The following is a 25,949-nucleotide window of genomic DNA, read 5'->3' on the forward strand; positions in this document are numbered from 1 at the left end:
GTAAGGGCAGTAAGTGTATCATTGTCAATGTCTGTAATAGACATTATTTGGCTTAGTTTGCATTGTTATAAATGCCAACCAGACCACAACAGATGTCTTATGCCGAAACTCTTACACTGACACAAAATAAATATGGTTTGTCCTGTGCTAGCCTTGCCATCAGAGAAATTAGTGCAAACGATGGCTTCTCCAACTTGCAATCTGTGCTCAGCAAGACAACTGAAAATTGCATGAGTGAAATGGAAATTTACCCTACACATGTATGTCAGCCCATGTGTTATTTGTGTGAGCGCTTACAGTTTACAGTAATACATAATGCAACCACAAGTAGCTTGTATACATGTGTATGTTGTAATGTGGGTTTTCCCATGAAAAATATACAATAATTCGATATTACACTAAAACACAACATTTCTTAGAATAGGGTGGTAGTAGCTCCAGTTGTGCCCCAAAGAGAATAAAGATTCTATGTCTGTGAGAAATTGTTAGGCAATCTGTCTACATGTGGGAGTTCACCATTTGTGTTGAAATATTTGTATATATGGTAATTTAATGTCTGTGGTTGCCAAAATCAGCTCTTGCAGTGACATAAGAACATCTGGAGCAAGAGGAACTTGTATTGTTAATGTTAGCATAGGGGTTGGCAACCATTAACGTTCAAAGAGCCATTTTGACCCGGTTATCACAAATAAGCCGACACCGGGAGCCGCAAACACTTTATGACATTTGAAATATTGCTGTGTTGTTGAAATATCTCCTCTTAATCGAGAAGGCCTCTCTGTATTTCCTATTTGCATGCTCGTCATTTAGCTTTTAGCGCCGTTCGTGCTAACCAAGGTTGTTACCGTTTTGGTTTCAAGAAAAGGACTGGCAATCCGACCCAATGTTTGAATCCATTCTTGTTCACACGCAGGGCCATTAAGATGACATTTTGTGTCAAGAATTCTTCAAGCACTTTATGTTTTAATGTCCAGTTATATCTTACTCTGAAAATGCGTGCTTCTAATTGGGAGGCCACGTGATATTTCCATTTCTTGTTTTTACCAAGCATTATTTATTTTCCCAAACCACTGAGAGCCACAACATAAGGTTGAAAGAGCCGCATGTTGCTCTGGAGCCGCAGGTTGCTGACCCCCGCAGCATTTAAATCACTATTGTGCGCTGTGCTTGTCCAAACTTCACAATGGAATCATTCATTGGCTTTGCTACATTTCACTTGCCTGTGATTTTTAGTTTGTGTGCTTTTAAACGTTGGCTTTCAGGAAATATGTTCCCGCATTTACCGAACAGGATTACAAGTTCTCGCTGAATAAAAGTAAAAGCCAATGAAAACACAATTTATGGTTCAATGTGTTGTGATAATACAGCACCCACTCCATCCCATCTCATCCTGACTCAGTGAAGTGTTTCCCCCCTTAGTATGCCCACTGTTGTCCTTTATCTGAGTGAGTGTTTAGGTAACTCTTGTTCTGGTGAAAGGATTTCCTGTTAGCTCCGGGACCAGGTCCAGCATTGAGAGATTTGTTTCTCAGCCCGTAAACACATACGTGACAGGCCTCCTCTATGCACAACACTCTCCCGCCCGCCACCCTTCCCGTATTTCAACAGAGCAAACTAGCATTTGTGGTTACTGCAGGGATTCCCAAAAGTGTCTCGTGTACAAGTATTAGAGGGTCAAGTCAAGGTTTGCATGTACAGTCGGCCGACTCTGGGCGGGGGCGTGTTGAGAAGATAGAGCAACGTAATGTAAATGAGGCTTTTTCCTCAGGAAGTTTACACGTTCCCATCATGACCGATCAATCATCGGATTAAAAAAACAATTCGATTTTGTGTTTGACGTCAGCTCCTCAAGCTATTTTTGAGGGGGAAAAAGTTTTCTATGCATGTGTGTGTGAGGGAGAGGCAGGGAGACTAATGCAAGTTGCGTAATCGAATCTGAGGGATGGAAACAACTGGCAGAGTGTCTTTGTGACAGAACCGCTGTCTGGGCTTGTTTTGGGCCGAGGAGGAGTAATAGTTGTCTTTCATGTTGCTGTTGTTTCATGAGGAATCAACAGATCTCACTCAAATAAAAGTCACCATATTTCAAGTGACGTTTTTGTCATTTCTTTTCCTTTTGTTGCCTGGAAATGACAACGAATGTCCTTGTACAGGGCCCCTTTTATCTTTCTGCTGGGAATAACTAAGAATATTATCAGGCACCTCTCTGCAATCTCTCTGGTTCTCTCAAAGCCTTTATCCCTCTGGAAGTAACAGGGCACATCCTGTGTGACTCATCAGTTTGACCAATGATGATTTTTCCTAATCTAATTACAGGCAGTCCAGTGCCCCACTTTTTGTTTTATTATCCTTACCAGAGTTCTCATCAAAGATCCCCGCAGAACTCCCTGTAAACAAACATTACTTTGTTCAAATATGACACTTATTTGGAAAACTCAAACCATGATAAAATCTCAACTTTGGAACATCCAAATGTGGTGCTCTTTAGAGGTCAAACAAAAGGTTTGGGAAAAATCTATCAGATTTTTACTTTGAGTTTGTTTAGTTTGTCACTGATCGTAAAAAAAATGCTGCATTTACTTTGTTTTGTGCTTAAAGATTGCACTTTTTTAGCAGGGGGTGGGGATAAATAAATTTAAAAAAGAAAACAGATCCCGGAATCTTTGGACAAACAAGTCCACTGTGAATAATGTTAGCTAACTTAGCATGAACTTAAGACAGACTTATGTTGCCTTGCTAGGACTTCATTTACCTCCCTCATTCCTTACTGCTTTATCCCTGCTTGGAGCAAATCACTTTCTGATATACATCTTGGAGTTACACCTGAGATCAATTCAAAATATTATTTACAACACGTTGTTATCGCTAAACAGACCGAATTCTTGCAGCGAGTCTCATGTCCTGCTGATCCCCCATCCGCCATTCAAAAACACAAGCTTTTGAACACCTGCAATCACTACTTAATTACGTAATACTTAATTAAACACAATTAATATTACCAACTGATGGACACAGTCCCTGTTCTGCCTTGGAAATGAGCATGTGCAATGGCAATGGGATAGATGTCATTGTCTGTGCTGCAAGTGACTGCCCTTTCTGAACTCTTAGTTTTGCCAAATGTCTGTTAACCAAATAGCTGGTGACCTCAAAATCACTTCCATGAACTTTTCTCTATTTTCAGAAAAAGCACAATATAAACAGTAACAGGAGGCCACGCCAACCTCCCACCTTCGGCCTGCTTCTACTGTTAGTCTCTAACTTGGCTGGTAGCTGCTATAGAAATTAACACATTGCACATTGTTTATATGCAGAGCCTAATTCTGTAACAACTGGCACTATCAGTTGAGTTTATCACAGAAAGATGGAAGAAGGTTTTATCAAAAGGTAACATTAGACGTATCAAATTAACAAGTTAATTGTGATGCATTACAGCCAAAGTTCAAGTATTTTTCATCACTTTAATCGAATTATCTCTAACTTAATGCCCCCTGCTTGCTGATTAGATCGGTTTAATGCATAATGTCAACTGCGTGTTTGAACTTGTTTTTGTTGTAGATAGATCTTTTGGTCTATCACAAAAATGTTTCTAAATTGAGGGAAAACATCTTCAGATGTCAATTGATTCATATCTTTTTTTTTTATGTCATCACTGCACTAAACTAAATAATATCAATCATCGTTTATAGTCAAGGTCTAACGTTTGTATGAGTATTCACAAATATTGTTATTGCGGTTTTCCGAAGCTTTTTTTTGTGTATACGTGCAATCCTCCATGCAATTGGATGAACCCTTTACCTGATTCAGACTTGTAAGAGAACAAACAAGACTGCTGACACTACAGATGATAAACAAAGTGGGGACCTACAAAACTCTTTAGTAACATTCTATTTTTGGAGTTTGACCGTTTGTTTTGGCTGCACAGTGCATGTAAAGTGAACTTTGTCGGTTCGGAGGACATTTGTTTACACTGAAACCACTGAGCACATTGGCGCTTCGGTTTCACAAGATTGCCTGACAACATGGGAGAATACAAAATGGAGACAATAATGGCTGCAGCCGCCTTAATTGCCTGAAATGAGTCGCCTAACTTCCTCGGGGAATCAGGATGTCTGTAACAGAGGAAGGATATCGCTGCTGGTTTAATCAACTGTAATCACATCTATTATAAGATCTTTTGTTTTCTGAAATCAAGGCTATTCCATCGACCCGTAAGCCTTACAAACTGAAAGATCATTTACACAAAGTACACTTTCTGTTTGTAAAGATCAAAATACCACAATTGTTAATGGTGCTGTCCACAAAACAAAAGAAGACACGAGCATATGCTCGCATCCATGCATGCACGAACAAATAGAATGCACAGATGGCACTGCGTGTTAATACCCTCATTTCCCAAACAAGCTATAAACACACAGCTCACAGTTGACTTCAAGCTTCTGCAGTTTCTACATTAACCTGTAGGAGTCAGTCGAGCTCCACAAGTTGTGTCAAGTTCAAGCTTAGCCTGAAGTAAATAGTCTTGGAGTACTCCCTGCTTTTTCTCCGGTACTTCCCAAATGTGTCATTTTTATTGACTGGCTCGCACCTAGAAGCCATTGTGCTAGTCTCTCAGGAACTGTCCATTTGTGATCACTGAAACGAAATCATTTTTAGACACGCCCATGCAAAATCAAAGCCTCCTGGAGTACAACAATTAAATAACAACAACATTGTTAGAGCAAATCCTTTGGAAGGCATTAGCAGCAAGTATGACGTGAATAAAACAAATTATTCAACATGTTGACAAAGCAATCGCCATGAGGGCTGTTGTCAATCAACTTTGTGGTTGCTCTTTGGTTATGTTGGATGAGTGAAGCTTATTTGGAACGGTACTGTAGGTTTCTGGTCTTGAACACATCATTATGCTTTTGTCTGTTAAACTTTGGTTTGAAATTTGCCATTTGTCACATGTCTCAACAGCAACCTATTTGGGATGAAACCGATAAAGGAATGAATACTGAGAGAACACACATCTTTGAATTGGCCTTGGACCGTGCACAAGAAATGTATTTTTATTGTTTTTATTGTACTTTAATTATTTTGTATTGTATAATACTATTTTTTTCTGGTTTTACAATTACTTTTTGCCATCGCAAACAGTACAAGGTAAAGGGACTCAAATGCAACATGTGGTTAAAAAAAAAAAAAAAAGCTCCAAAATACTGTCTAATATGCTGGCTGTGTTTGGTCCGCATTTATTCTGCCATCAAAGGATAAAAATGTGAGGCAAAAAAAAAAAAAAAGTCAATTATCAAACTCAATATTATTTTGTATGGCTCATTGGCTAAAATTAGGAATGCTGCATTGTGATGAAAATATACCACAAATTGCCAACAAATCAAAATCAGGAATCAGGTTAAATGAACAAGGTAATCAAGATAATGGGGTGCAGGTGTAGAACGTGCAATCAGGAGCAGCTGGACACAGGCCGCACAGACACAAATGTTGCATGGTGTTTTGCTGTATTGTCCCTAAAACCACAAGAAACCTTATGAAATGGGTCATGCTATGACTGAAGTGATGCTATTTTGCAATTTGTGGTTGCATATAGTCCTGCAAATTGTGGGCAATTTATTGACCTTGCTGGTTGATGCTGTATATGCACTTCACATGTTATCTATCAGTCTGTCGTCCAGACACGAAAAGAGAATTTCCTTGAAAGTAACACTTCTTAATGGAAAGCAGATGTCGTTTTCCTGCACTAGGCACTCTTCGATTTAAGTGCTAATATAAGTACAGAGGAGGCCTGTTGGAGTTCAGCTAAATATGCTTCATGTGGTTGTGTGGTGCTTGGCTTCTCTATTTGGTTCCGTCATAAAGAAATAATTCACACTCAAGCTTGTGCATGTGGGCTGGGAAAAACAATCTGATGCAGGTGGCACGCACCAAAATTCATTTCTTTGAAAAAATTGGTCAATAATTTCAGTCATTGTAATGCTGCTAACAAAAAAGCAAACTAAAGTGATCTCAGCCATCTAGAAGGACTTTGGAAACTTTTTTTGCCGATGATTCCTTTTGTGGCTTTTTTAACAGTAACCTCTCTGAACGTAGGCGTCCGTATGGTTATAAATGTTATAAGTGATTTTGTTTTTTTGTTATGTAGTGGTCAACAAGTAAGAGAGATTTGAAAAATTAGATGAACAGTGGTCGACTTTTTATAAGTCAAAATGCTGAATCAAGTGAATAATATTTAACAGTGTTTTTGGAATATAATACCCTTTGATGATGGCCCAACTTCATGGGATGGATTGTGTGGCTATGCATGATGTTTTTCTTTGGAGATGAACGCAGAAACCTTACTAGACGGTCTAATTACACGTGTAAATGTGTTCATGTACATGTTGAAATGCTATGGCCGCTTCAACACTATCAATGTGTTGTACTCCAAGGTCCAAATTCTATGTGAGCTAAAGTTAGCCTTTATTCTAGGAATCGTCTTCGCAGTCACCGATAGATTCCATGTTCTGGTTGTTTGGATGGGAAACACACCGAAGGGGAGAGGGTGTTTATATGCCAACAGCTGGCTCAGCAAGTATGCATCGGCCCGAGGTTCTACCCCAAACACCGGTGAACTTTACTTCAATCGTGTGGCCTGAGTGAACTGGAATTGCAACCCCAAAAAGCGCATAGTATGCCTTATCTTATTATGACTTTCCAAGTGTGGCTTGAAATATGCAGGCGACTGGTATTTGAGATCAGGCACTTGCTGCTGCCGAGGTTCGAGCAATTTTTTTCATTGTGATCATGCACGCAATTTTTAGTGGTGTCACTTTTTAGATTTTAACAACCTCACCTGTCAAACCTCTACTCCCTTCGCTGTCCATCTACACACACACATAGGTTGGCCTACTAACCCAGCTATCAGCCAGCCCTGTGTGACCTGCTTCGTGCAACTCCCTGTCCGGTGTGCTTCAGGACATAAACGGCACGTCCGCCACAACTGACAAACTGTAGCACGTGAGCAGACTGCGAGCGCAGTACAAGGCAGGAGCACAAGGAGTGGAAAAAAAAATGGCTTGGAAACACAAACTGTACTAGTGACATGAATACCGCTAAGGAAGTACCGTCTCAGAGAACTTCAAATGAATCATGTGCGGACATGAACAAGCGCTTTTGACTAATGGGCGGACATTACAAGAGCCAAGCATGTCTTCATCATTCCTTACTTCTGTTTTTGCTTTGCTGTATTTCATTGTGAACCCAGGCAAGCAGCCAGGGTGCAGGCTGCGGCTGGAACCAGCTAGATCAGACCGGTAGCTGTGGGGAGGGGGGCGGAGGGGGGGGTTGAGAAAGAGGATGAAAGAGGGTGGGGGGGCCTGGTTGTATTGCGGCTGTTGGTGAGGATAAAGAGGAACTTGGGGCTATGCGAAATAATGGGATAGAATGACTGGAGGAGGGGAGAGTAGGAGGTTAAGTGTTTTGCAGGGTGGATGGATAGTCTGGCAGGCAGACATCTCTGGGTCCTCTCACCCCCCCTTCCCTACATTGGTCAGTGATGTAATGCAGCCTAGTGCTATTTATAGCCAAGCTGCTGCACAGCTTCCATAGCGTCAGCATACTGGGCTACACTGATCAGCAGCGAAAGTCTCAGCGAGGATGTGAGCAACAACCACCAGTAGCGCACAGGCTGAGCGACCAAGTGTTGCCTTTGCTTGGTCTGCATGTAAATATAATTGGAAGAAAGGCAATTAAAAGAATTCTCTATAAGAGTTAATGTTAGTGCAAGGCGCCTTACTTACCCACTTCAACCCTAATACTTGAGCTTTTCCAAAGAACTTCATATTCATCAAGTACCGGTAGATGTTATGCTGTTATACATGCACTTTGATCAAGCAATCACATCTTTTAAAAAGAGAAAAATCAAAACCGGAAATATGTGGCTTTGCTGACAGGGGGGACACTTTTGGTAACACGCATATAGCAAGCACATGGTGGACCTTCATTGAGAAACATGTTTCTGTTAGCAAAATGAACATGTACTACTTTAGAAGTATATTTAAAATTTCTGGAGGGGTTTTTTGCTTATTTTTTTTATATGTATTTTACAGACCAAGAGTGCAAAAGTGAGGTTGACAACAACATTCAACCATACACATGATTAGGGCTGTGAAGTGATAACTTTAACTCTAACTATGATGCTAATTCATTGATCACAATTAGTCTGTTAATCTGACACCTTTACATATAAAACGATAACAAAATATTGTAAATATTTACTCTGCAATTAGCCACTTTTTCCAGCCTTTTTTGAAGAAAGTTAATATGCTACTTGTTATGTCACTAAAAGCATCAGTACTTAAAGGGACAGTTATATCAGTGACAAGGTGGAGACCCGTTTCCAGTACACATGCTGATATTCAATATAATATAAAAATATAAACATACTGTACATGATCAAAATGATTAATTTTATCAAGTAACATGCTGTGGACAATGAAGCCATGTATTGAAATGGGGTCTGTATCATTTCACCATTATGCACACTGTTGCAGAGCAATTTTTGGGACATGCCAAAAGTAACGTACATTCGATCACATCCACTTATCGGCTACTCGAACCAGGATAAGTGTGACAAAATAGATGGATGAACGTATTAAATGTTAAAGCTGCATTTGTGCGATGGCTGCCTTGGGTGTTTTTTGAGGTAAAGTACCCGGTAATGCCCTCCGTGGAGTGTCTGCTTCAAAAGTGCCCATTTTTAATACTGGGGTTGTAATCTGCAAAATTTGTGACCTAATTTGTCAAAAGTGCAAGATATTATAAACACCCGTCAGTCATTGCACTATTTCGCCACACTACCATTGAATTCTGCTGTGGTGTTGGATCTCATTTTCTTGTGTTGGTTCATCCAAAGTTTTTTTTTTTTTTTTGGGATGATTTCATGCAAGCCTTGAAAACCAGAGCAATTTTGCAATCGATCTGTTTTTATTTTTGGATACTTCTATTCTTGTTCAACCAGTCCTTCGCTCCTGCAGGCAAGCCATCACATGACACAAGTTGCACTGAATTGTACCTCCCTGTTCTCTGCTATGAGTTAGTCTGTAGCCTTAGGGTCTAGACAGAGCGACTCCTTGTGCCTTGCACAATAGGCAAGTCTGGCAGGGACCAAAGCACAGGGTTGTAAGATAGGTTCCGATAAACCCCCCCCGGCCACACCTGACAACTTCCCACCCTGATAACCTATTCCCCGCCAGAGGTCATTAATACCTGACTGTTTCTAACATGTACCTCCATTGTTTTCACAAGCATCTGAACAAAGGTCACATGCTTCAATTGTGACCTTCAAACACATAGAGCCCAAGTCAGACAATATAGGAAGACCTCCATAAAGGCCATAGCCTGCCAAATCCATACTAGTTCCTTTAGCTGTTGACTTTCAACATGTCCTTTGATAGCAGCACTTTTATTGTATCATCTCACCATAAAACATAAGCAACAGGTGCATCCTACAATTCAAATTGTGTGTCTAGTCCGATTTAGATTCATCCAAGGTCAGTTTGTGTATGATGAAGAGGGGGGCTGCATAATTATACTTCCACCCATAATTCGGACTTTGACTTTGCATGTCATTGTTGGAAAAGATTGGATAGGTCTACTCTCATAGTAAAATTACTCTTGCTTCCTCATCATGTTTCCTTTTTAGCTATGACATCCATTTTTGATAGCGTTGCTCTTCCTAAAGGGCCCAACATGCAACATGCTTGCTGATTAGTGGACTACTTTTTGGGACTACTCCACAATTGGCTAATTTACAGTGGAGTTAAAACTTCTTTATACTCAGGCATACGCATAGGCCTCAACGGCTGCTTTGCATCACATGACCGACATGTCGCTGTCATCTCTATAGCAATACGTGCAGTACGCTTGCATGTGTTTGCTTCGTTTAATCGCATGCTGCAATGATGTACTCTGCTTTTCTTGGCTAGGTTCATCAATACCAACATTTTTAAAACATTGAAAACCATGGATTTTGTCTTGGTCAAATCCAGGATAAATTTGAGGTTTTTGTGACTTTTATTGTGGCCGTACATACAAGCTACACTGCCACCTTCATCATCATTGAGATTTATTTCTTTATAACCATATCCACATAGTTGTTTCAGAAATAAAAAAGAAAAAATAATTCCTGATCACTTCTCCGGTAAGCGTAGGGAGCTTTCCGCTTAACCACCAGTTCCTAGAGGCTTTTTACCAGTAGGTGTTTTTCAACAGATCTTATTACCAAGCAAAGTCGGTTTTTAGGTCATGCACATGCAAACGCCCTGTCTCTAAGCCCTTCATTATGCGTTTTACTTACTTGGAATTTAACTGCATCTGTTACGTCAGCTTCTGTCTATATCATAAGCTTGGTATTTAGGTTAGCTTTACTAAGTCATTTGAATTGCAGTTTGGTGTATTTCTCCTGCGGTAGGTTTGTTAAGCTGAGGGAATGGCACAAACCTACAGTACACAAACACTTCTTTGTGCCAATGATAAGTAGAACAGACTCATCTAGAGTAACGTAATAAGGATCATGCACAGTTGACCTTCTAAGTTTAAACACAATTTGTTTGTATTATACAACCTAACTGTACTGGCAATGTGTTAAGCAACATTTTTAAACATGCTGAACTGTCTTGCAGATGTTTGTTATCTCAAAAAGCATCAATACAACTTTCTGTCATAACCCTAACAAGATCTGCACTTGGTTGGTTTTTCATGGCTTTGGATGCAAGTTTGTATGATGGTGTTTACTCTTCTTCACTTGATTACACTTGTGGAAGTTGCTCTTTGTTTTGGAAAAAATGTTGAAGAATAAGAATAAGGCAAAGCCTAAAAAACATAACACTTATAAAAGTTGCTTTTTTGATATGACATGTATCAATGTGTAGTGGTGACAAATTTAAGTTCCATGTGATTTTAGCGGGACTACTTGTATTACGCTTTTGACTTTAGGAGTTACATTGTACTGAATTCAACTTTTATTTCTGCAACCATCATGTCAAATGCTGATTCAAGTGAACATTTAAAAGGAAAGTCATGACTTGAATCATTCTAGATCAGACACACTGCAAAATAAGATTTCTACTTTTATATACTCCAACATACATTTGTGATCAAGCAGCAGTGTCCTATTAGTTTGCGCATTTGCCTCATATGTTAGGTCAAATCGTGGGTTAAAATCTTGTCTCCAGCCTTCCTGTGTGGAGTGTGGAGTTTTTAACCTGTGCTTTGCCACTTGCCCATCCAAACAATTTAAGGGCAGTGTGCAGTGCTCTAACTACTCTGTCCTTATACCCTCATTAGATGAAAGGCTCCACTTGCCAGATATATTCCCCACTGTTTTTGTTTTGTTTTGTTTTCATTCTGTGGGTGTGTCCCACCATGTTGGCAGGCTCAAAACTACCTGAATAGCTTCTCCTCCCAGGCTCAATTCCAGAAAATGAGGACATGAGGTTGTTTCCTGTGCCATCCCACCCACTCACACCCTGCAGGCCTTGGACGGGGAAATGACTGACTCAGGAGTCATTTTTATGTAAAAAAAAAATATATGGCTCTCAGTCAAGATTGGAAAAATCCAAAAATAGTTACTTGATGTTTTCCACTTAAGTTTCCCACAAGAAGAGCACAGTTAGAAAGAGCATACTAAGAACATACAAGCTATACCAGTGGTGACCAGGGATGCCCAGGAGCCATTTGCAGTCCGCTGCCAGTTCTTATACCAGCCCGTTTCTTGTTCTTATAGAACGTAAAAACGTGGCCCTCATCAAAAAGTTACTGAAAAAAGATGGATATCTCACAATCAAAGAACAAAAAGAAAAATGGAAATCAAACGTTCCAAGATATCACTTCAATTTAAATTATTTTTTGAAATGGTAAAATTTTAATTTTTAATTTGTGAGGTGGCCCTCCTCTTTGCATTTTTCTGGATATAGTTCTTTGTCTGGACATCCTTGATTTATACAGTAGCAATTTAAGACACCATTCTGTCACTAATAATAAATGTGCCATTCAGGCACATTCCTTTATTGTTACCTGACTCGCTGTGCTATCTGATAGATGTAATGTTAGGAGCAACTGACAAAAGGTTATCATTCACGCCTCTCTTGTGTGGCACTCCCTTGGCACAGGCCCCACAGCCCGCGGGTTATGTAAAAAGTGTCCTGCCCAATTGGCAGCAGCCTTTCTTTTATCCGAGCACAATATTGCTTTCAGGTGGGTGTCCGTGTCACTGTATCGTCTACTCCCCTCATTGGCTTTTCCACACTCCCATCCACGCGATCTTTATTCCCTAAAGTCTGTGTCGTGTTAATTAGAGTTTTGTAAGCCCTTGCGTTATATATTGCTTAGCACAGTGTGTTCTTTTTTATGAAATTGAAATAAACATTACAGAATGAAAAAATCATTTACAATGGGTTATATCAGATGTGTTTCTAAAATGTTATGCAATTCATCAGTTTCTTTTTTTTTTTCTTGTTTGTTGTGCTTTTCAGATTTGCTTCCTGGTGTCCACGTTCCGTGGCCGAGTATTTTCCGAGGACAGCTGTGCAGCTCTGGCGCTCTTCTCTCATTACTTCCACCTCAGCCAGTTCTTTTGGATGCTCATACAGGTAATAACAGGTGTCAGTTGAGGAGCAGTCGGACCCTTCATTTTCTACTTTTTAATCAAGCAGTCAAGCAAGCCCTTTGAAAAATATTTGAGCCTGTGAATTGTGGATTTATCAATTGGTAAATCAGCAAAATGTATCAGGTTTTTTTCCTTTTAGATTTTTTTTTTTAATCTATGAACCATGAGGGCTTATTCATAAGAGAGTTGATATGAAAGTGTACTAGAGTGCTGAAAAACGTGACCTTTGAACCCGGGCTGGTACCACTTAGTAGCACCTCACACAAGTGGCTCCTAACACCCCCTTGCATGACCGTCTGCCCTCTTTTTTGAAAAGGGTGGGGGGGGGGGGTCTTTTCTTTTGTTGGTTTTGCATAAAGGACAAAGTCACACAGGCATAACTCTCACATCTAGCCAGAAAAATAAAAACAATCCCTCTACTTCTGGAACACCAAACATTGCCATGTTTTCCTGGTTACAGATCAAGAGATTCACCTAAAACCAAATAAATCCAAATATATAACACCAGCTCTATGTAGATCTCTTTTATATCATTTTAATGATTCACAGAGAACTTATTTGAATTTTGATCTGCAGCTTATGAGTTCAGTACGTACCAGAATGCTCTAGATAATATTAAAAAATAAAAACAACTCATAACTTATTTTTTCTCTGTCTCACGGGTCCCTATATTTGTACTCTTGCACAATTCACAACACTTCACTCTGTTTATATCATCCCCTGGCCTTTTGTAGATCATATCATAATTATAAATTCCTGAGGTACCTGTTCTATTATTGGTGCAGTATTGAAGATGATCACTTGAATAAGGCTACTCAGGATCTCCTACAGTGTTAGTTATAATATGTACTGTGACAGATCAGTGCTTTTTGGGCAGTTAATACCTTCACATAAGGGAACACATAGGGTTTTTTTTACATCATTTGATATATGAATTTCTGAGTAAATACATCGCTAAGGCATTACTTTAATTTAAAGGTTTAAATTTTCATCAATTTGAACAAGTGTTTGGAACATGTTTGAGCAAATCAAGACTTTACAACAAAATCGAAAAAAACTGGGGGTACACGGCACGGCACCATATCTTCAGGTGGCAGCATGTATGTATATAAAATAAGTAAGAAACTCTATCCTTTCCGCTCCATGACATGCTCAATTCACTCACACACACACACACACACACACACACACACACACACACACACACATATATATATATATATATATATATATATATATATATATATATATATATATATATATATATATATATATATATATATATATATAATATTACACGGTGACATTTCAACATACCAACACACAAAACATTAGCTCTTGGAACTACAGAGGCTGACAATGAATATGCCGTTGTATATCACAGGAACTCTGATTGTAATTGATGGCAGTCACCAAACCTCTTTGCCCTCCCCAAAGTCTTTTCATTGATCCCAGTGATGGCTCACCACTCCTATCAGGCAGACACTCAGAGCCCAGCTCTTGCTATGAACGGGCGCCAGCAAACCAATCTGAAACCACAAGAAAATCGATATGCGCAATATGAATGGGGTGGGGTGTGTTTATCTTTGCCAGTGGATGAGTGGACGTGCACATCTAATAGTCAGGGGAACATCCACTAACACACTGCCAGAAGGCAGGCAATATTTGGATCCGGACCGGATTTTGCTCGCTTGGCTGTAAGGCGGGGCTCAGTGCATCAGCTTTTAGGAGAGGCTGCAGTGCATATTATTACATAACTGGGCTGCTGTTTTCATCTATAGAAAATGTTAGCTTGCACTTTCTCTTTTCTGGTTTGTCACACAAACACCGCAGTGTTTTGCCTTCATGTCCTGCCAACAGGGCATGATGCTCTGTCGTCGATGACCCGGCAATTATTCATCCTAACAGTTGAGGCAACAACAAGTGGTAATTTACCCTTAAAATAACAGCTTCATGCTTTCACTGTCTTGTAATAGGGAAAATAGTGACCTATCATGCCATGGTCACTCCAAACCACCACTACACGAGCAGCCAAAATACTGACTGACCATCCAGGTCTCTCATGTCATATCAGCTCTGACATTTGGATACTCTACACATGAGAGATTAACACATTCACTGCCATTCTGGCTATAGATGTCAAAGATTATTTCTTACCTGGCTAGCAGTGAATGTTAATTATTATACCTGTCATTACATGTTAATGGCGTTATCTGATCATATTAGGCATGGGACGAGATGACAAGGTTTTTGCAAAATGTTCAAAATAAAAAGATAACTGCTAATATAAAATTTCCAATTTCAAAATTATTTATTTTATTGAGCGGGCTGCAATAAGCTATCTTAAGTTTTTCCATATGCTGCTGCAATAACAAATGATGCAGCGGAGAGTATCACATGAACTTGGTATGTTTAAAGTGCCAAATATTAAATAAAAAGAACATTAATGCAAATAGTAACTACAATAGTAGGTAATTAATTAATTAGGTAATTTACTTATAGGCCCCACAAAAAGCCATCCGTGGGCATACTTTTTTTTTAGAAATGCAGTACAAGCATGTCCACAAATGCATCTCTTGCGGTAAATAACTTAGTGTGCCATTACGTGGAAGATTTACCTCATTCACTGCCAATGACAGCTATAGAAATGAATGGGTCAGTGAATGGGTCAAAAACAGTTCCACTATAATTTTAATCTGTCATAAAAAGGCTTTTGAATCATGAGTGTATGATCATGATATACTTAAAAATCTAAGCACCATTGTACTCTACAAATAGATCACAATCCCTAACTGGATTAGCCATAATTTATTTGGATTTAAAAACAATTTTCCATAGGTAATGGTCATAAAATATTCCGCTGAACTGTGAGCTACCATTGGAAAAAAAAGCACTCTCCAGGCAATACTTACATAAGTTACATAAGTAACAGTTTGACACAAATTTAATTATTGAGCATTTGATTAATTATTATTGATTTACACCAGTTTTCTATATAAAACAATGAAATCAATTAAATCTTACAACACCGATCAAATCTGTTCCTTTTGAATAGCCAAAGAAGAAGCAAAAAATACCTTGATATAAAGCACAAAACTTGATTTCTTGGTTGAATCGTTGTATGTAATTCTTAGGCAGGTTCACTGCATTTTTTTTGACAGACATTTCATCGGAAAAACAAGACATATCATTTTCCTTGAGCACATTCTAACATTTTCCTTAGACAAAACTCTCAAGACATAAACACACTTGTCTAGCGAACCACAGGAAAAACAATCTGGTTTGCAAACTCTTCTTCTAACTCCGACCTTCATTATCAAGAGTCAGTGAGTTCACCTCAGAGACAACATCTTCCATTTATTGTGACGACTCCAGGCGGCACACGTCCAAGGCAAAAGGTTTATCTCTTGATTCTATTGTCTTCGTGACACACTTGAACTGTTACACAAGCGTAGTTGGGTTTTGTGAGTGCCGTGTGTGTGGCAGCAGCGTTCGTGACGACACTTGTTATAAAATGTGGTTATGATTATCAGGGAGCAGAGGTTGCCTGACAGAGGAGGCGATCATCTCGTAACCTTTTGTTACATCACGTCAAGGGCTGTGGTTGCAAATGTGTTAGCAGACAGATGGACAATCACAAACATCATCAGCTTTATTGGTGTTGTATAAAGGCGCATTACTCTGAACAAAGAGAAGGCCAGTTCTTTCTGTCCTCAGTGATTACAAATTATGTCCTAACACAACTCAATTTAATTATTACAAATTGTAAGTTCTGCTCATGGCACAGGCGTTTGCCCAAGGCTTTTTATCTGAACAAACTTGTCTGGTGCTCAAACCTGCCCATGTTTAGGGAGCAGGTGCTCACGTAACAATGTGTGTGGTGGGGCAAGTCATAGCCTGCTGGATTACAAAGCAAACACTGCAACCCAACCATTCATTTTGTATACTAATGATGCTCGTTAGGATTGCGAGAGAGCTGGAGCCTATCCCAGTTTATTTTCAGCTAGAACACACAAGTGTGTGTCAGAAATGTTCCAGGACTGATTTTAAATCCCAATTTCAAACGGCAAACATCAATATGCCAGCCCAGTTGGAAACAGTTGAAATATGGTGGAAATTACCATTTGTAAGAGGGTTTGAGTGTGTGCTTCAATGGTTTTAGCCATGGCAAATTTGTTACATCTCTGCGACTACAAAACAAAGTTTGAGGTGATAGAAGTGACTGGTGTAAAAGTGAAAGTACTGCTTAAAAAAAATTGAGGGAAACAACCACGTTAGAGCCATTGTTTTGTTTGATTTAACTCCTTTCACGTGTGTCACAATTCTCATTTTGTGCGACAGTGTGTTCCTAACACGAATCGCACATCTGGAAACCATTTTTTCCACATTTTCCCACTGTAACTCCTTCTTGTGATTGGGTCCAAGTCATTTTAGATCGTGTCACGCTAATATATGTTTCTGGCATTCCAAAAATGAGCATGTGCTTCAAAGCCATCATTGCGCACACAAGGCCCAAAATCAGCCACCGCTTTTTATCTCAGGTTTAATACGTATAAGGCAAATAAGGCAAATGAACTGTGGTTATTTTGCCTGTTAGACTGATGCAGTCATGTGTGTGCCAGGATAGTGGATTGCCATCTACATGTTTGTAAATCAAGCCCAAAATGAGAAAAAAAATCCAAATACAGTATACTTTTGTGTCCTGTCATTCTCATTAATGTCTTGGTCCCCAGGCAGTGAATTTCTGGCAGGTGCTTGTAATGAACGATGAGCACACCGATCGGCGATATCTGCTGTACTTCCTGTTGGGCTGGGGTCTTCCTGCTTCGGTTATCATCCTCTTGGTCATCGTGTTGCTCGGAGGTTTCGACTGGAGCATCCACGCCGTCTACGGATTGGTGCAAGGGGATGTGTAAGTGGACACTCTGGATTTCTCTTTAAGTGATGTAACTTTTTTCTGTGGCAAACACCTGATCTTGTGACATCATGTGAGGCGATGGCTCAGCCAATCAAATGAATGAGCCAAGGAATGAGTCAGTCATTTGTATGCGTCTCCTCACACAGAAACTTGAGTCTTCACCACAGAGCTTGCAAAGCAAATTAGAAAAGCAAACCGAAAACAACCATACACATACACTGGGTCTGGGTGTGTTAGTGGTTATCTGCTAAAAATAACTGCTTAATTTCTATAAGTAGAAAGAACGTTAATCCTTAAAAACAACCCTATTTAGCTCACACGCAACAGCTAGCCTCCGCTTGACACAATATGTAGAGTAATATTTATGCAAGGTGCTGTTCTCTACAGCTGGTGCCAGTTGTGCGCAAGCATTAAAGTCAAACACCAACAAAGTTTGAACCCTGAAATCACTTCTAAAATTAGCTGGCAGTCCAAGGTGTGGTTGTTATCCTTTGCACCGAGTGTGCGCGCCAGCTTCCTGTGGGCGGGTAAGTGGCCGTGAGACAGTGGCTGCATAGATGTGAGATTTGCAAATACAGAAGGGTATTCAGTGAGCCCAGAGAAGTAAAGTTAGCCTTCCTGTTTTGCGGGAAAGAAGCAGCATTCATCTTAATAACTCGTTTCTCTAACCGTCACCACTGTCACACTGATACTCGGTCCAGCGTTGCAACTCACAAGTCACAACATTAGGTACACTGTCAACTCCCAGTTGATGTTTACGGTCATGAAACGCAAAATTACACAGTGTTTCCTCTGAATTCATTTAAAAGTGGTTCCACCCTGCTACTAAGTCCTACCTGCATCAAATTTCTTTCAAGGCTTGACATTACAACCGATTCACCCTCAAAAAGCTTACAACTTTGCAGTGTGCATTGGGGAAGAAATTATCTGCTCACTCGGTGCGAGGTCATGTTTTATTTAGTACATACATGGATGTGACAACATGCATACATTAATGTGATGCGCACCATATCGATACCGATCCAGGAAGATGGAACACGCCAACGGCTTGTTGCAAACAGACTTCGAAACAAACAGACCAAATAATACCTAGATGGCAATGCAATAACCTTAGCATGCTTTGATTTTTTGATTCATGGTGCATTCAAATACAACCGGAGAGAAAAAGTCCATCAATACATTAAATGTTATAAGTGGTGTTTCAATCAATCTATAAAAGCTGAAATATATCAAGAAGAATGATGAGTGAAATTACTTTATTTTACTTAATTACAATTTATTGAATCACATATGTTTTTAATATCTAAATCAAATGACTGAACTTCGGTCTTCCATTTTAGTGGTTGATATGTCAATTATTCGAAAAAAAAAGAAGTTTAAACATTCCTAAAATATTCATGTGAGTAACTCGCTGTGGCAAGCCAAAGGTCACAGCAATATGAAATAACTAGAAATTCTCAAAATTTGAAAATGTACTTTCTTAAACTTTATTGCCCTTGAATGACTTTTGTTAGCTGGACGAACAGAAATGAACTGAAACTCATTTTTGGCCTGTGAAACCACTGCACATTCAGAACCTTTTCCGTTGCCTTTGCTGGTTTTTGTTTGTTTGTTTGTTTGTTTGTTTGATTGATTGATTCTGCACCCTTTCTAAAGTCAGTAAATAGCCTAATGTGCTATCGGCAGGATTTCCCTGAGATTTTCAGTACAGTAAGCCCCCCCACCCAAAGCCACTAGAGGACAAATCTTCATGTTAAATAGTGTGTTTATGGTCTCACAGTCCATCCATGTGATGCAATTGTCTATTTAGCATACCTCCTGCCATGTTATGGCTACAGCTGAGCCAATTAGTTCTCCCTGTAGTCATTCAAGACTAGAGTCCTATCTGGATTCCACACTCCCACTGCAGTTGTGAAATAGACAAAGTCACATGAGAGTTCTGGTGCTTGCTTGCCACTTGCACTTTAGTAATAAGAGGGTGTGGATTTTCCCAGATTCAGCTGGGAAAATGGATGCTGTGATGAAATTGAGACAGGGAGAATTGTGCAAACAATCACATGAAGAACTGTAGGAAGCCAGCAGCAAGAAACTATCTGATGACCATTTTCTGAGACACACCTGCCATTATCCACCGGTCAGCATGTTGTACTGCAGGAAACACGGAGAATATTGTTGACAAGCATTGTACTCCCAGAACGGAGTGTGTGTAACATATTACTAAAGATGACACCCAGAAGTTAGTTCGTCAATCACGCCAAAGTTTGAGGTATGTGGTCAGAGATAATTGGCTACTACTGGTGTCTTGACATGATTTGTCTTTCATGGTTATATATCTTGTCTTCTCCATTTCCGTTTCTTGTGTGTTTAGGTGCTTCATTCCGAACATCTACGCTGCCCTGTGCACAGCTGTGTTGGTTCCGCTCATCTGCCTAGTTGCCGTAGTGGTCGTCTTCATCCACGCCTACCAAGTCTCTCAGCAGTGGAAGTCATACGACGACATCTATCGTGGACGTACCAACAGCACAGGTTTATGACAAATCTCTTAATATGAAAGATGTTGCCAACATATTTTTCTGCTGTAATGCTGCAAGTTTTCGGAGTTGATTATTTACTGTGTTTCTTTGACACAGTTTGCACTGTTTCAGCTAACAGCAGCTCGTGTTGGCTGAAGCTTTTACGGCATTATTTTCAATATAAAATCCATCTTTCTTCACACACAGGAACATTACTAAAACAGAATCATATAAAGGTAATGATGTCTCCAGCTGATTCTATTAAGCGTGCCAAGGTATGGAGCTGTGTGCTCTGGTTAGATAACACGGAAAGGTATTTGTGGTAATTGTGGTCTTTTTGGCAAAATGAACTCTTACCTTAACCCACAACAAATACATAACTTACGGATCTGAACACAAGAAAATATGACGAATTTAGGCAGGTGTGATTCATTCTGTTTTGCTTTAGTTTTTACAATGTCGCCAAACTGTTGGTTTGTTCTATACACGGTAACATCAAAAATACTCGAATTTGCCCCCAAATTAGAGGTGCGTCCTATATACAGGGTTGGGTTACGTCCTATATACAGGGTTGGGTTACGTCCTATATACAGGGTTGGGTTACGTCCTATATACAGGGTTGGGTTACTTATACCCAATAGTACTAATACGGTTTTTATACCTTAAAATAAGGCCAGGTGTCACCGTATTGGTTCTCGCCCATCCCTAGTGAAATTAAAAATAAAAAAATGAGAAAGGTGTCCTCATTTTTGTGAGACGGTGTTGGAATTGTCATGAAGAAACTATGTTGTGTTAATTTGAGTCACACCCTGAATAGCAGCAACGAAATATGCTGTTAAAAGTGAGAATAAGCTTTGTGTACAGCGAGGATAATGAGTCAGGAACACAGCAGGATGTTGTCTGTTGAGTGAGAGAGAACCAGAAGAGTGAACAACAGGTAAGAAAAGCAAACTGCTGGGTGTGTGAAGTATGAGAGCAAAGCACAGCTAGGCAGGAATTTATCATTTTACCACCAGTTTCAAAAACATCTCCAAATGTTTGACTTTAACCACAAAGGGATGAGATAATCTTCTGGCTAATCTGTGTGAGAGTGCAGCATGCTGGGTCGCACGTAGAAACTCAGAAAGTACATGTGAGATTGCCGGCGTCATCGAAATGCATGTTCTTGCACTTTTGTTCAGACCTAAAGAACACTCGGGGGGGAAAATACCCTCAGAACGTATGGATTAACGAACAATGGCCTCTATTTTAAAGTAAAGCCTTATCAGAACACCCACTGTCTCCGTAAGGTGTGTTTACATGACACGATGTTCCTTTCAGCTGATTAAATATCTGGTATTGCATTCTTATGCCTGCCGGTGTTCCCTCACTGCACTTTGATCCCTGATCGGTGAGGAATGTTAGCACACACAAACGAGATGGGTGAGGTTTGCTTGCATAGTGCTTTTTTTTAAAACATTATTTTTCCAGTCTTTGAATTAATATTCCGTTTTTCTCCCAAACTCATGATGTGCTGTTTTGTAAAGCAAACACTTAAGGTGGTTTCTGTTTACAATGTAATTATTCTCATGCTGAATCATACATATTGTATATTTGTCTAGGCTGCATGATGCCACTCGGTGCATTCAAAGTGGGGTTGCGAGGTTAAATCAGCACGTGTGCAAAGCCTCCATATGCGGTCTTGAAACTCCAGCCATTGATTTTCAAATACAACACAGCTTTACAACAAAATGTTTATGCAAAAACATTGTGCTGCCGTGCGTGCAGATTCACCCACATGACTTGCACGTAAGCGCCCAGTCGCTCTGCACATGCTCAATACGGACGCTTGTTGTTACAGCTGCCGACCTCTGCAAGACAGCCGTGTCAGCATCGGCCGCTCTTTGTTTTGGTTGAACCCACTCCCTCTTCTCAGTTTATTCTCTCATAGCAGGACGTCGTATAAATGTAAACTGGGGGCCGTCTTGCGGCGAAAGCAGCTCGCCCAATAGGTCATGAGAAGGCTCACGCCATTGGGGGTTCAAGTGTTTATTTCTTGTTAGCCAGACTGACCTGTTCAACCTCCGTGTCTGCTGAGTAATAATACTGACTGCAGTCAGCATGGGTATGTATCATTCATCGCATACACGTGCTTGTATGGCGACGGTATTTACCGATTTGACCTGAAAACCTTTTCAAAATAATATTGATGCTACAGGGGCATGTGATGAAAACAATAACATTTGGGTCATTGCCATGGCAACCCTGGCCCACACAGTTCACATGTTTTACCACTTATTTATTTAAACACTCTTGATGTTACCTCAAAAGAAATTGTTGTACATTATATGACATGACTGCTAGACCAAGATATTAAATACTAGGAGTGTGCCAAAAAATGATTTACATAAAAATTAGGATGCTCATTTACTCCAATTGAAATCAATTGAAAATGTCATCAAATCGATATTAAGGATAAAATCAAAGCGATCTGTTTCCTGTAGGCGCCCATCTTACTTCTGTGTCTTTCTCCTATCGTGGGTCTCAATCACGTTGAAGCCGTAATAAATATTTCCGCTGCCTACCTACAAGATAGATCAAGAAGGACCGGAATAGCGGTCAGTCCGCACGGGTGTTGTTGCTCCAATGCTAACTAGGAGCAAGTATTCAAACAGAACAGACAGTAAATGGTCTGTAATCAACGCAACACAAAACTTCAGCATGCCCACAAAACAGAATAAAATAAAACAAACCAAAGTCTTGATAAAATACAAAACAATATATGTAAACTCCAAATTAATTCACAAACATGTATTACAAAACTATACTAATAATATGTTACAATCGTGAATGATAAAGCTCCAGATATGGTCAGAGATTAACAATCTGGCACATGTTTCATGCTTTGCCCATCTTCTCAACATAGCTGCCAACTTGAAAAAGTTTATTTTCATATCTTTTTTGTCATAAATGTACTGAGAAATATGAATACTGTTCATTCGTGCAACAGTTTTTTTTACATATGTTAGTACTGCAATTTCCTTTGAAATGACAATGTGTTTTTTTCCACTTCTTTTTTTTTTTTTCTTGGTTTCATCTTTGTACTAACTTACTTACTATACAGTACTTTGCCATGTCCAAAACTGACAGAGATCCACAGGTTAAAAACACCCATGACCTCTAAAAGGCTATTCAACAAAGATACAAGATACAAGGCCAGATACAAAGTGAAAGTTCAGTCTGCTACTTTATGTACATATTGAAAATATGGAATGATGCTACAGAAAACATTCATATAACTTGATAAAATGAGCAGTCATACTTGTGCAAATGCAAGGCAAAGCATTCACACAACATGACATGTGCAGATCGATGACATCATTGTTCACTGTCAGATGTCTCTCTTATATGACATAACTATGCAAACTAAATAATCATAGCAACTGATGTCATGCTTGATGGTCTATTGTATATTGTATTTTATTTTTAATTCCTTCTCACTGGATCTTAGGACTACAATTCTCTGTGAGCTGTATTGAAATTCACACAATGATTATTGCAGAAAACTAAAGTCGTCCATGCTTTCACATCATGCAGTACTTTTGAAGTCAAACTGGTACTTGGCTGTTCTTCTGTAGATGCTCAGTTCCATCTCAGCTTTGGAATGTGCTTACATGGTTGGAAAACTCCAAAGTGGGGAGGGAGGAGGTTGAGACAGATGTGCAAAGAGGGAGAAGTCAGCTGGAGAGTCCAAAAAGAGTGAGGTCGAGGAGGAGTAAAGAGACAGAACGTCCTAAGACAAGCAATGATGTGGAAGGAGCCAGACAGACAGAGCAAAGGCAAGTTTGCACTGGGATAGGGGGCGCAAGCCAGTAGAGAAAGAAGCTGACATGATGGTGGAAGTGGCACCTAAGTGAAACGTGGGCCCCGTGTTTCAATCCTACTTGTGAAATGAAGTGTACAGTCTGTTCTGTAGACGGCTAGTGAGTCAGCAGCGAATTTGGGCATTTTTCAAGGTCACTTTCAAATACACACACTTACTACGTGCTCCATGTTGGCTTATCCAAGTCGATGCAGTATGTTCTCAGCTTCACAGAATTAGCAGCAATGAAGCCTGCGGCTCCACCAAACACACACATACAGTACACACACACACACACATTCGTGGACATTTTCATTCCCCATTAAGAAGAGGCATTCTCATTTATGATGCTTTTGGGGATGCTTCTTTATGAGTTGTTTTGCTTGTAATTAGCTCTGATGTAACACTGTTAAATGAGGGGAAATGTTCAAGCTGAACACCCACCCCTTCAGCAGTAGAGAGAGGAAGTTTTCTGTCCCCACTTTGGTTTGAGCCTCATGTTCCTTTTTTTCAATGGATGTGGTTGGATTTATTGTAAATCAGCTGGAACACACCTTTCCCCCACCGCACCGTACAAAAAGATTAATAAGTCATGCGTTTTTTTAGTTGAGCCCAAAGGGGCCGCATCTGAGCTCACCTTTGCCTCCAAACATTTGACAGCGCCGGTTGATGCAAAAAAAAACAAAAAAAGATGTAAAGGAACACATCAAATTATTGTATTATATATTAGATATTATACCATGATGGCCCTGAATTAGCGTAGTTGCTTAAGTATTACATTACATGTACAAGTACACCTTACATACGGGGGCATGAAGTGCTCTTTACTGTGTGCCAATCACTGAGATTGGCAATCTAAAGATTTAATCAGGGTCCACATAAGTCCATGTGGTCTGCCCCTGTAAGCAGTCCCACTGCAACTGTGCATTGTCTGTATTTTTAGTAAATTGTTTAACATGTTCTACTTTTCACGTTCTATTGTGTTCAATGACTTCATGTTGATTTTTTGACATTTTCTTTTGTCTTGTGTTGCAGAGGTTCCACTGGTCCTCTACCTGTTTCTGCTCATCTCTCTAGTATGGTTGTGGGCAGGACTTCATATGAGCTACAAGCACATGTGGATGCTTGTCCTCTACATCGTCACTAACTGCCTGCTGGTGAGATCATGAGATTACTTCCTTGCCTAATATTTATTTAGCAGTCCATCCATTTACACAAAAATGACGAAGATCCGTGAATACTGTACAGGTCATTGTGGAGGATTAAGGTTGAGGGAGGACTAAACATGATACTGTACAAGGGCTAGGGTCTTAAGATTTCCAGAGGCCCCCAAACTTTCATTTATATGCTTGAAAACACATAAAATCTCTCAACTATAAGGATCATTTCCACTACCCTCACTTACATTGGATTACTTCATCTTCTTTTGGGGCATGCACAAATTTCATTCGAAATTGTTGGTGTTTTTCAAGCCAGATGCTTATAGTATAAAGTAATGATGAAACTAAAATATTGCTTGCGTCATAACAAAATACTTTTTTAGAAGGGTAGAGCCGAATACCGGTCCTAATTCTTTACTGTGTGTCGGCTTGAAATACAAACATGAACAGATTGGAGCTCATCTACAATTCCTTAACTTAATTTTGGTGAAGTCAAGAGAAAATAGGAATAGATACAAAGGTCTAAAATTTCCAATATTCAAATGCCAAGTGTTAATGTCATTTTATAACCAAGCTTCTTAACTGCTTTGATACAATGCCAAAATTTAGTACAGTATTTTTGTAACAAAATAACTCTGCAGCATATGATAGCCACCTAGGAAAGTTATCTGAGTCTGTTTTTAATATCGTTTCTCACTTTTCTGAACCTTTTTCTACAGTTTTGTTAGTTGTGTTGCAAGTGGAGCCATTAATATGTATAACAGACAATACAATTTTAAACAGTGTTGGACTTGCAAAGCTGCTCACTTTCACATAAGTTAATTTGACTCTGGCTTTTAAATAGGACAGTGAACTCTTTTACCAAAAAGAC

The 25,949-nt window shown here is 39.6% G+C and overlaps 1 protein-coding gene across 2 annotated transcripts in view; it reads left to right on the forward strand.

The window, feature by feature from the left end:
- Positions 1 to 25,949, forward strand: part of adgrv1 (adhesion G protein-coupled receptor V1) — a 76,152-nt gene that overhangs the window by 39,566 nt on the left and 10,637 nt on the right. For both annotated transcript variants that reach the window (XM_088424697.1, XM_088424698.1), the window contains exons 79-82: positions 12,513 to 12,629; positions 17,380 to 17,558; positions 19,933 to 20,090; positions 24,954 to 25,075. In XM_088424697.1, coding sequence (XP_088280823.1) covers positions 12,513 to 12,629; positions 17,380 to 17,558; positions 19,933 to 20,090; positions 24,954 to 25,075 — 576 coding nt within the window. The remainder of the gene's footprint in view (positions 1 to 12,512; positions 12,630 to 17,379; positions 17,559 to 19,932; positions 20,091 to 24,953; positions 25,076 to 25,949) is intronic.

Source organism: Hippichthys cyanospilos, chromosome 1 (assembly GCF_059441005.1).
Source record: "Hippichthys cyanospilos isolate Australia breed blue-spotted pipefish chromosome 1, RoL_Hcya_1.0, whole genome shotgun sequence".
Taxonomy (NCBI): domain Eukaryota; kingdom Metazoa; phylum Chordata; class Actinopteri; order Syngnathiformes; family Syngnathidae; genus Hippichthys; species Hippichthys cyanospilos.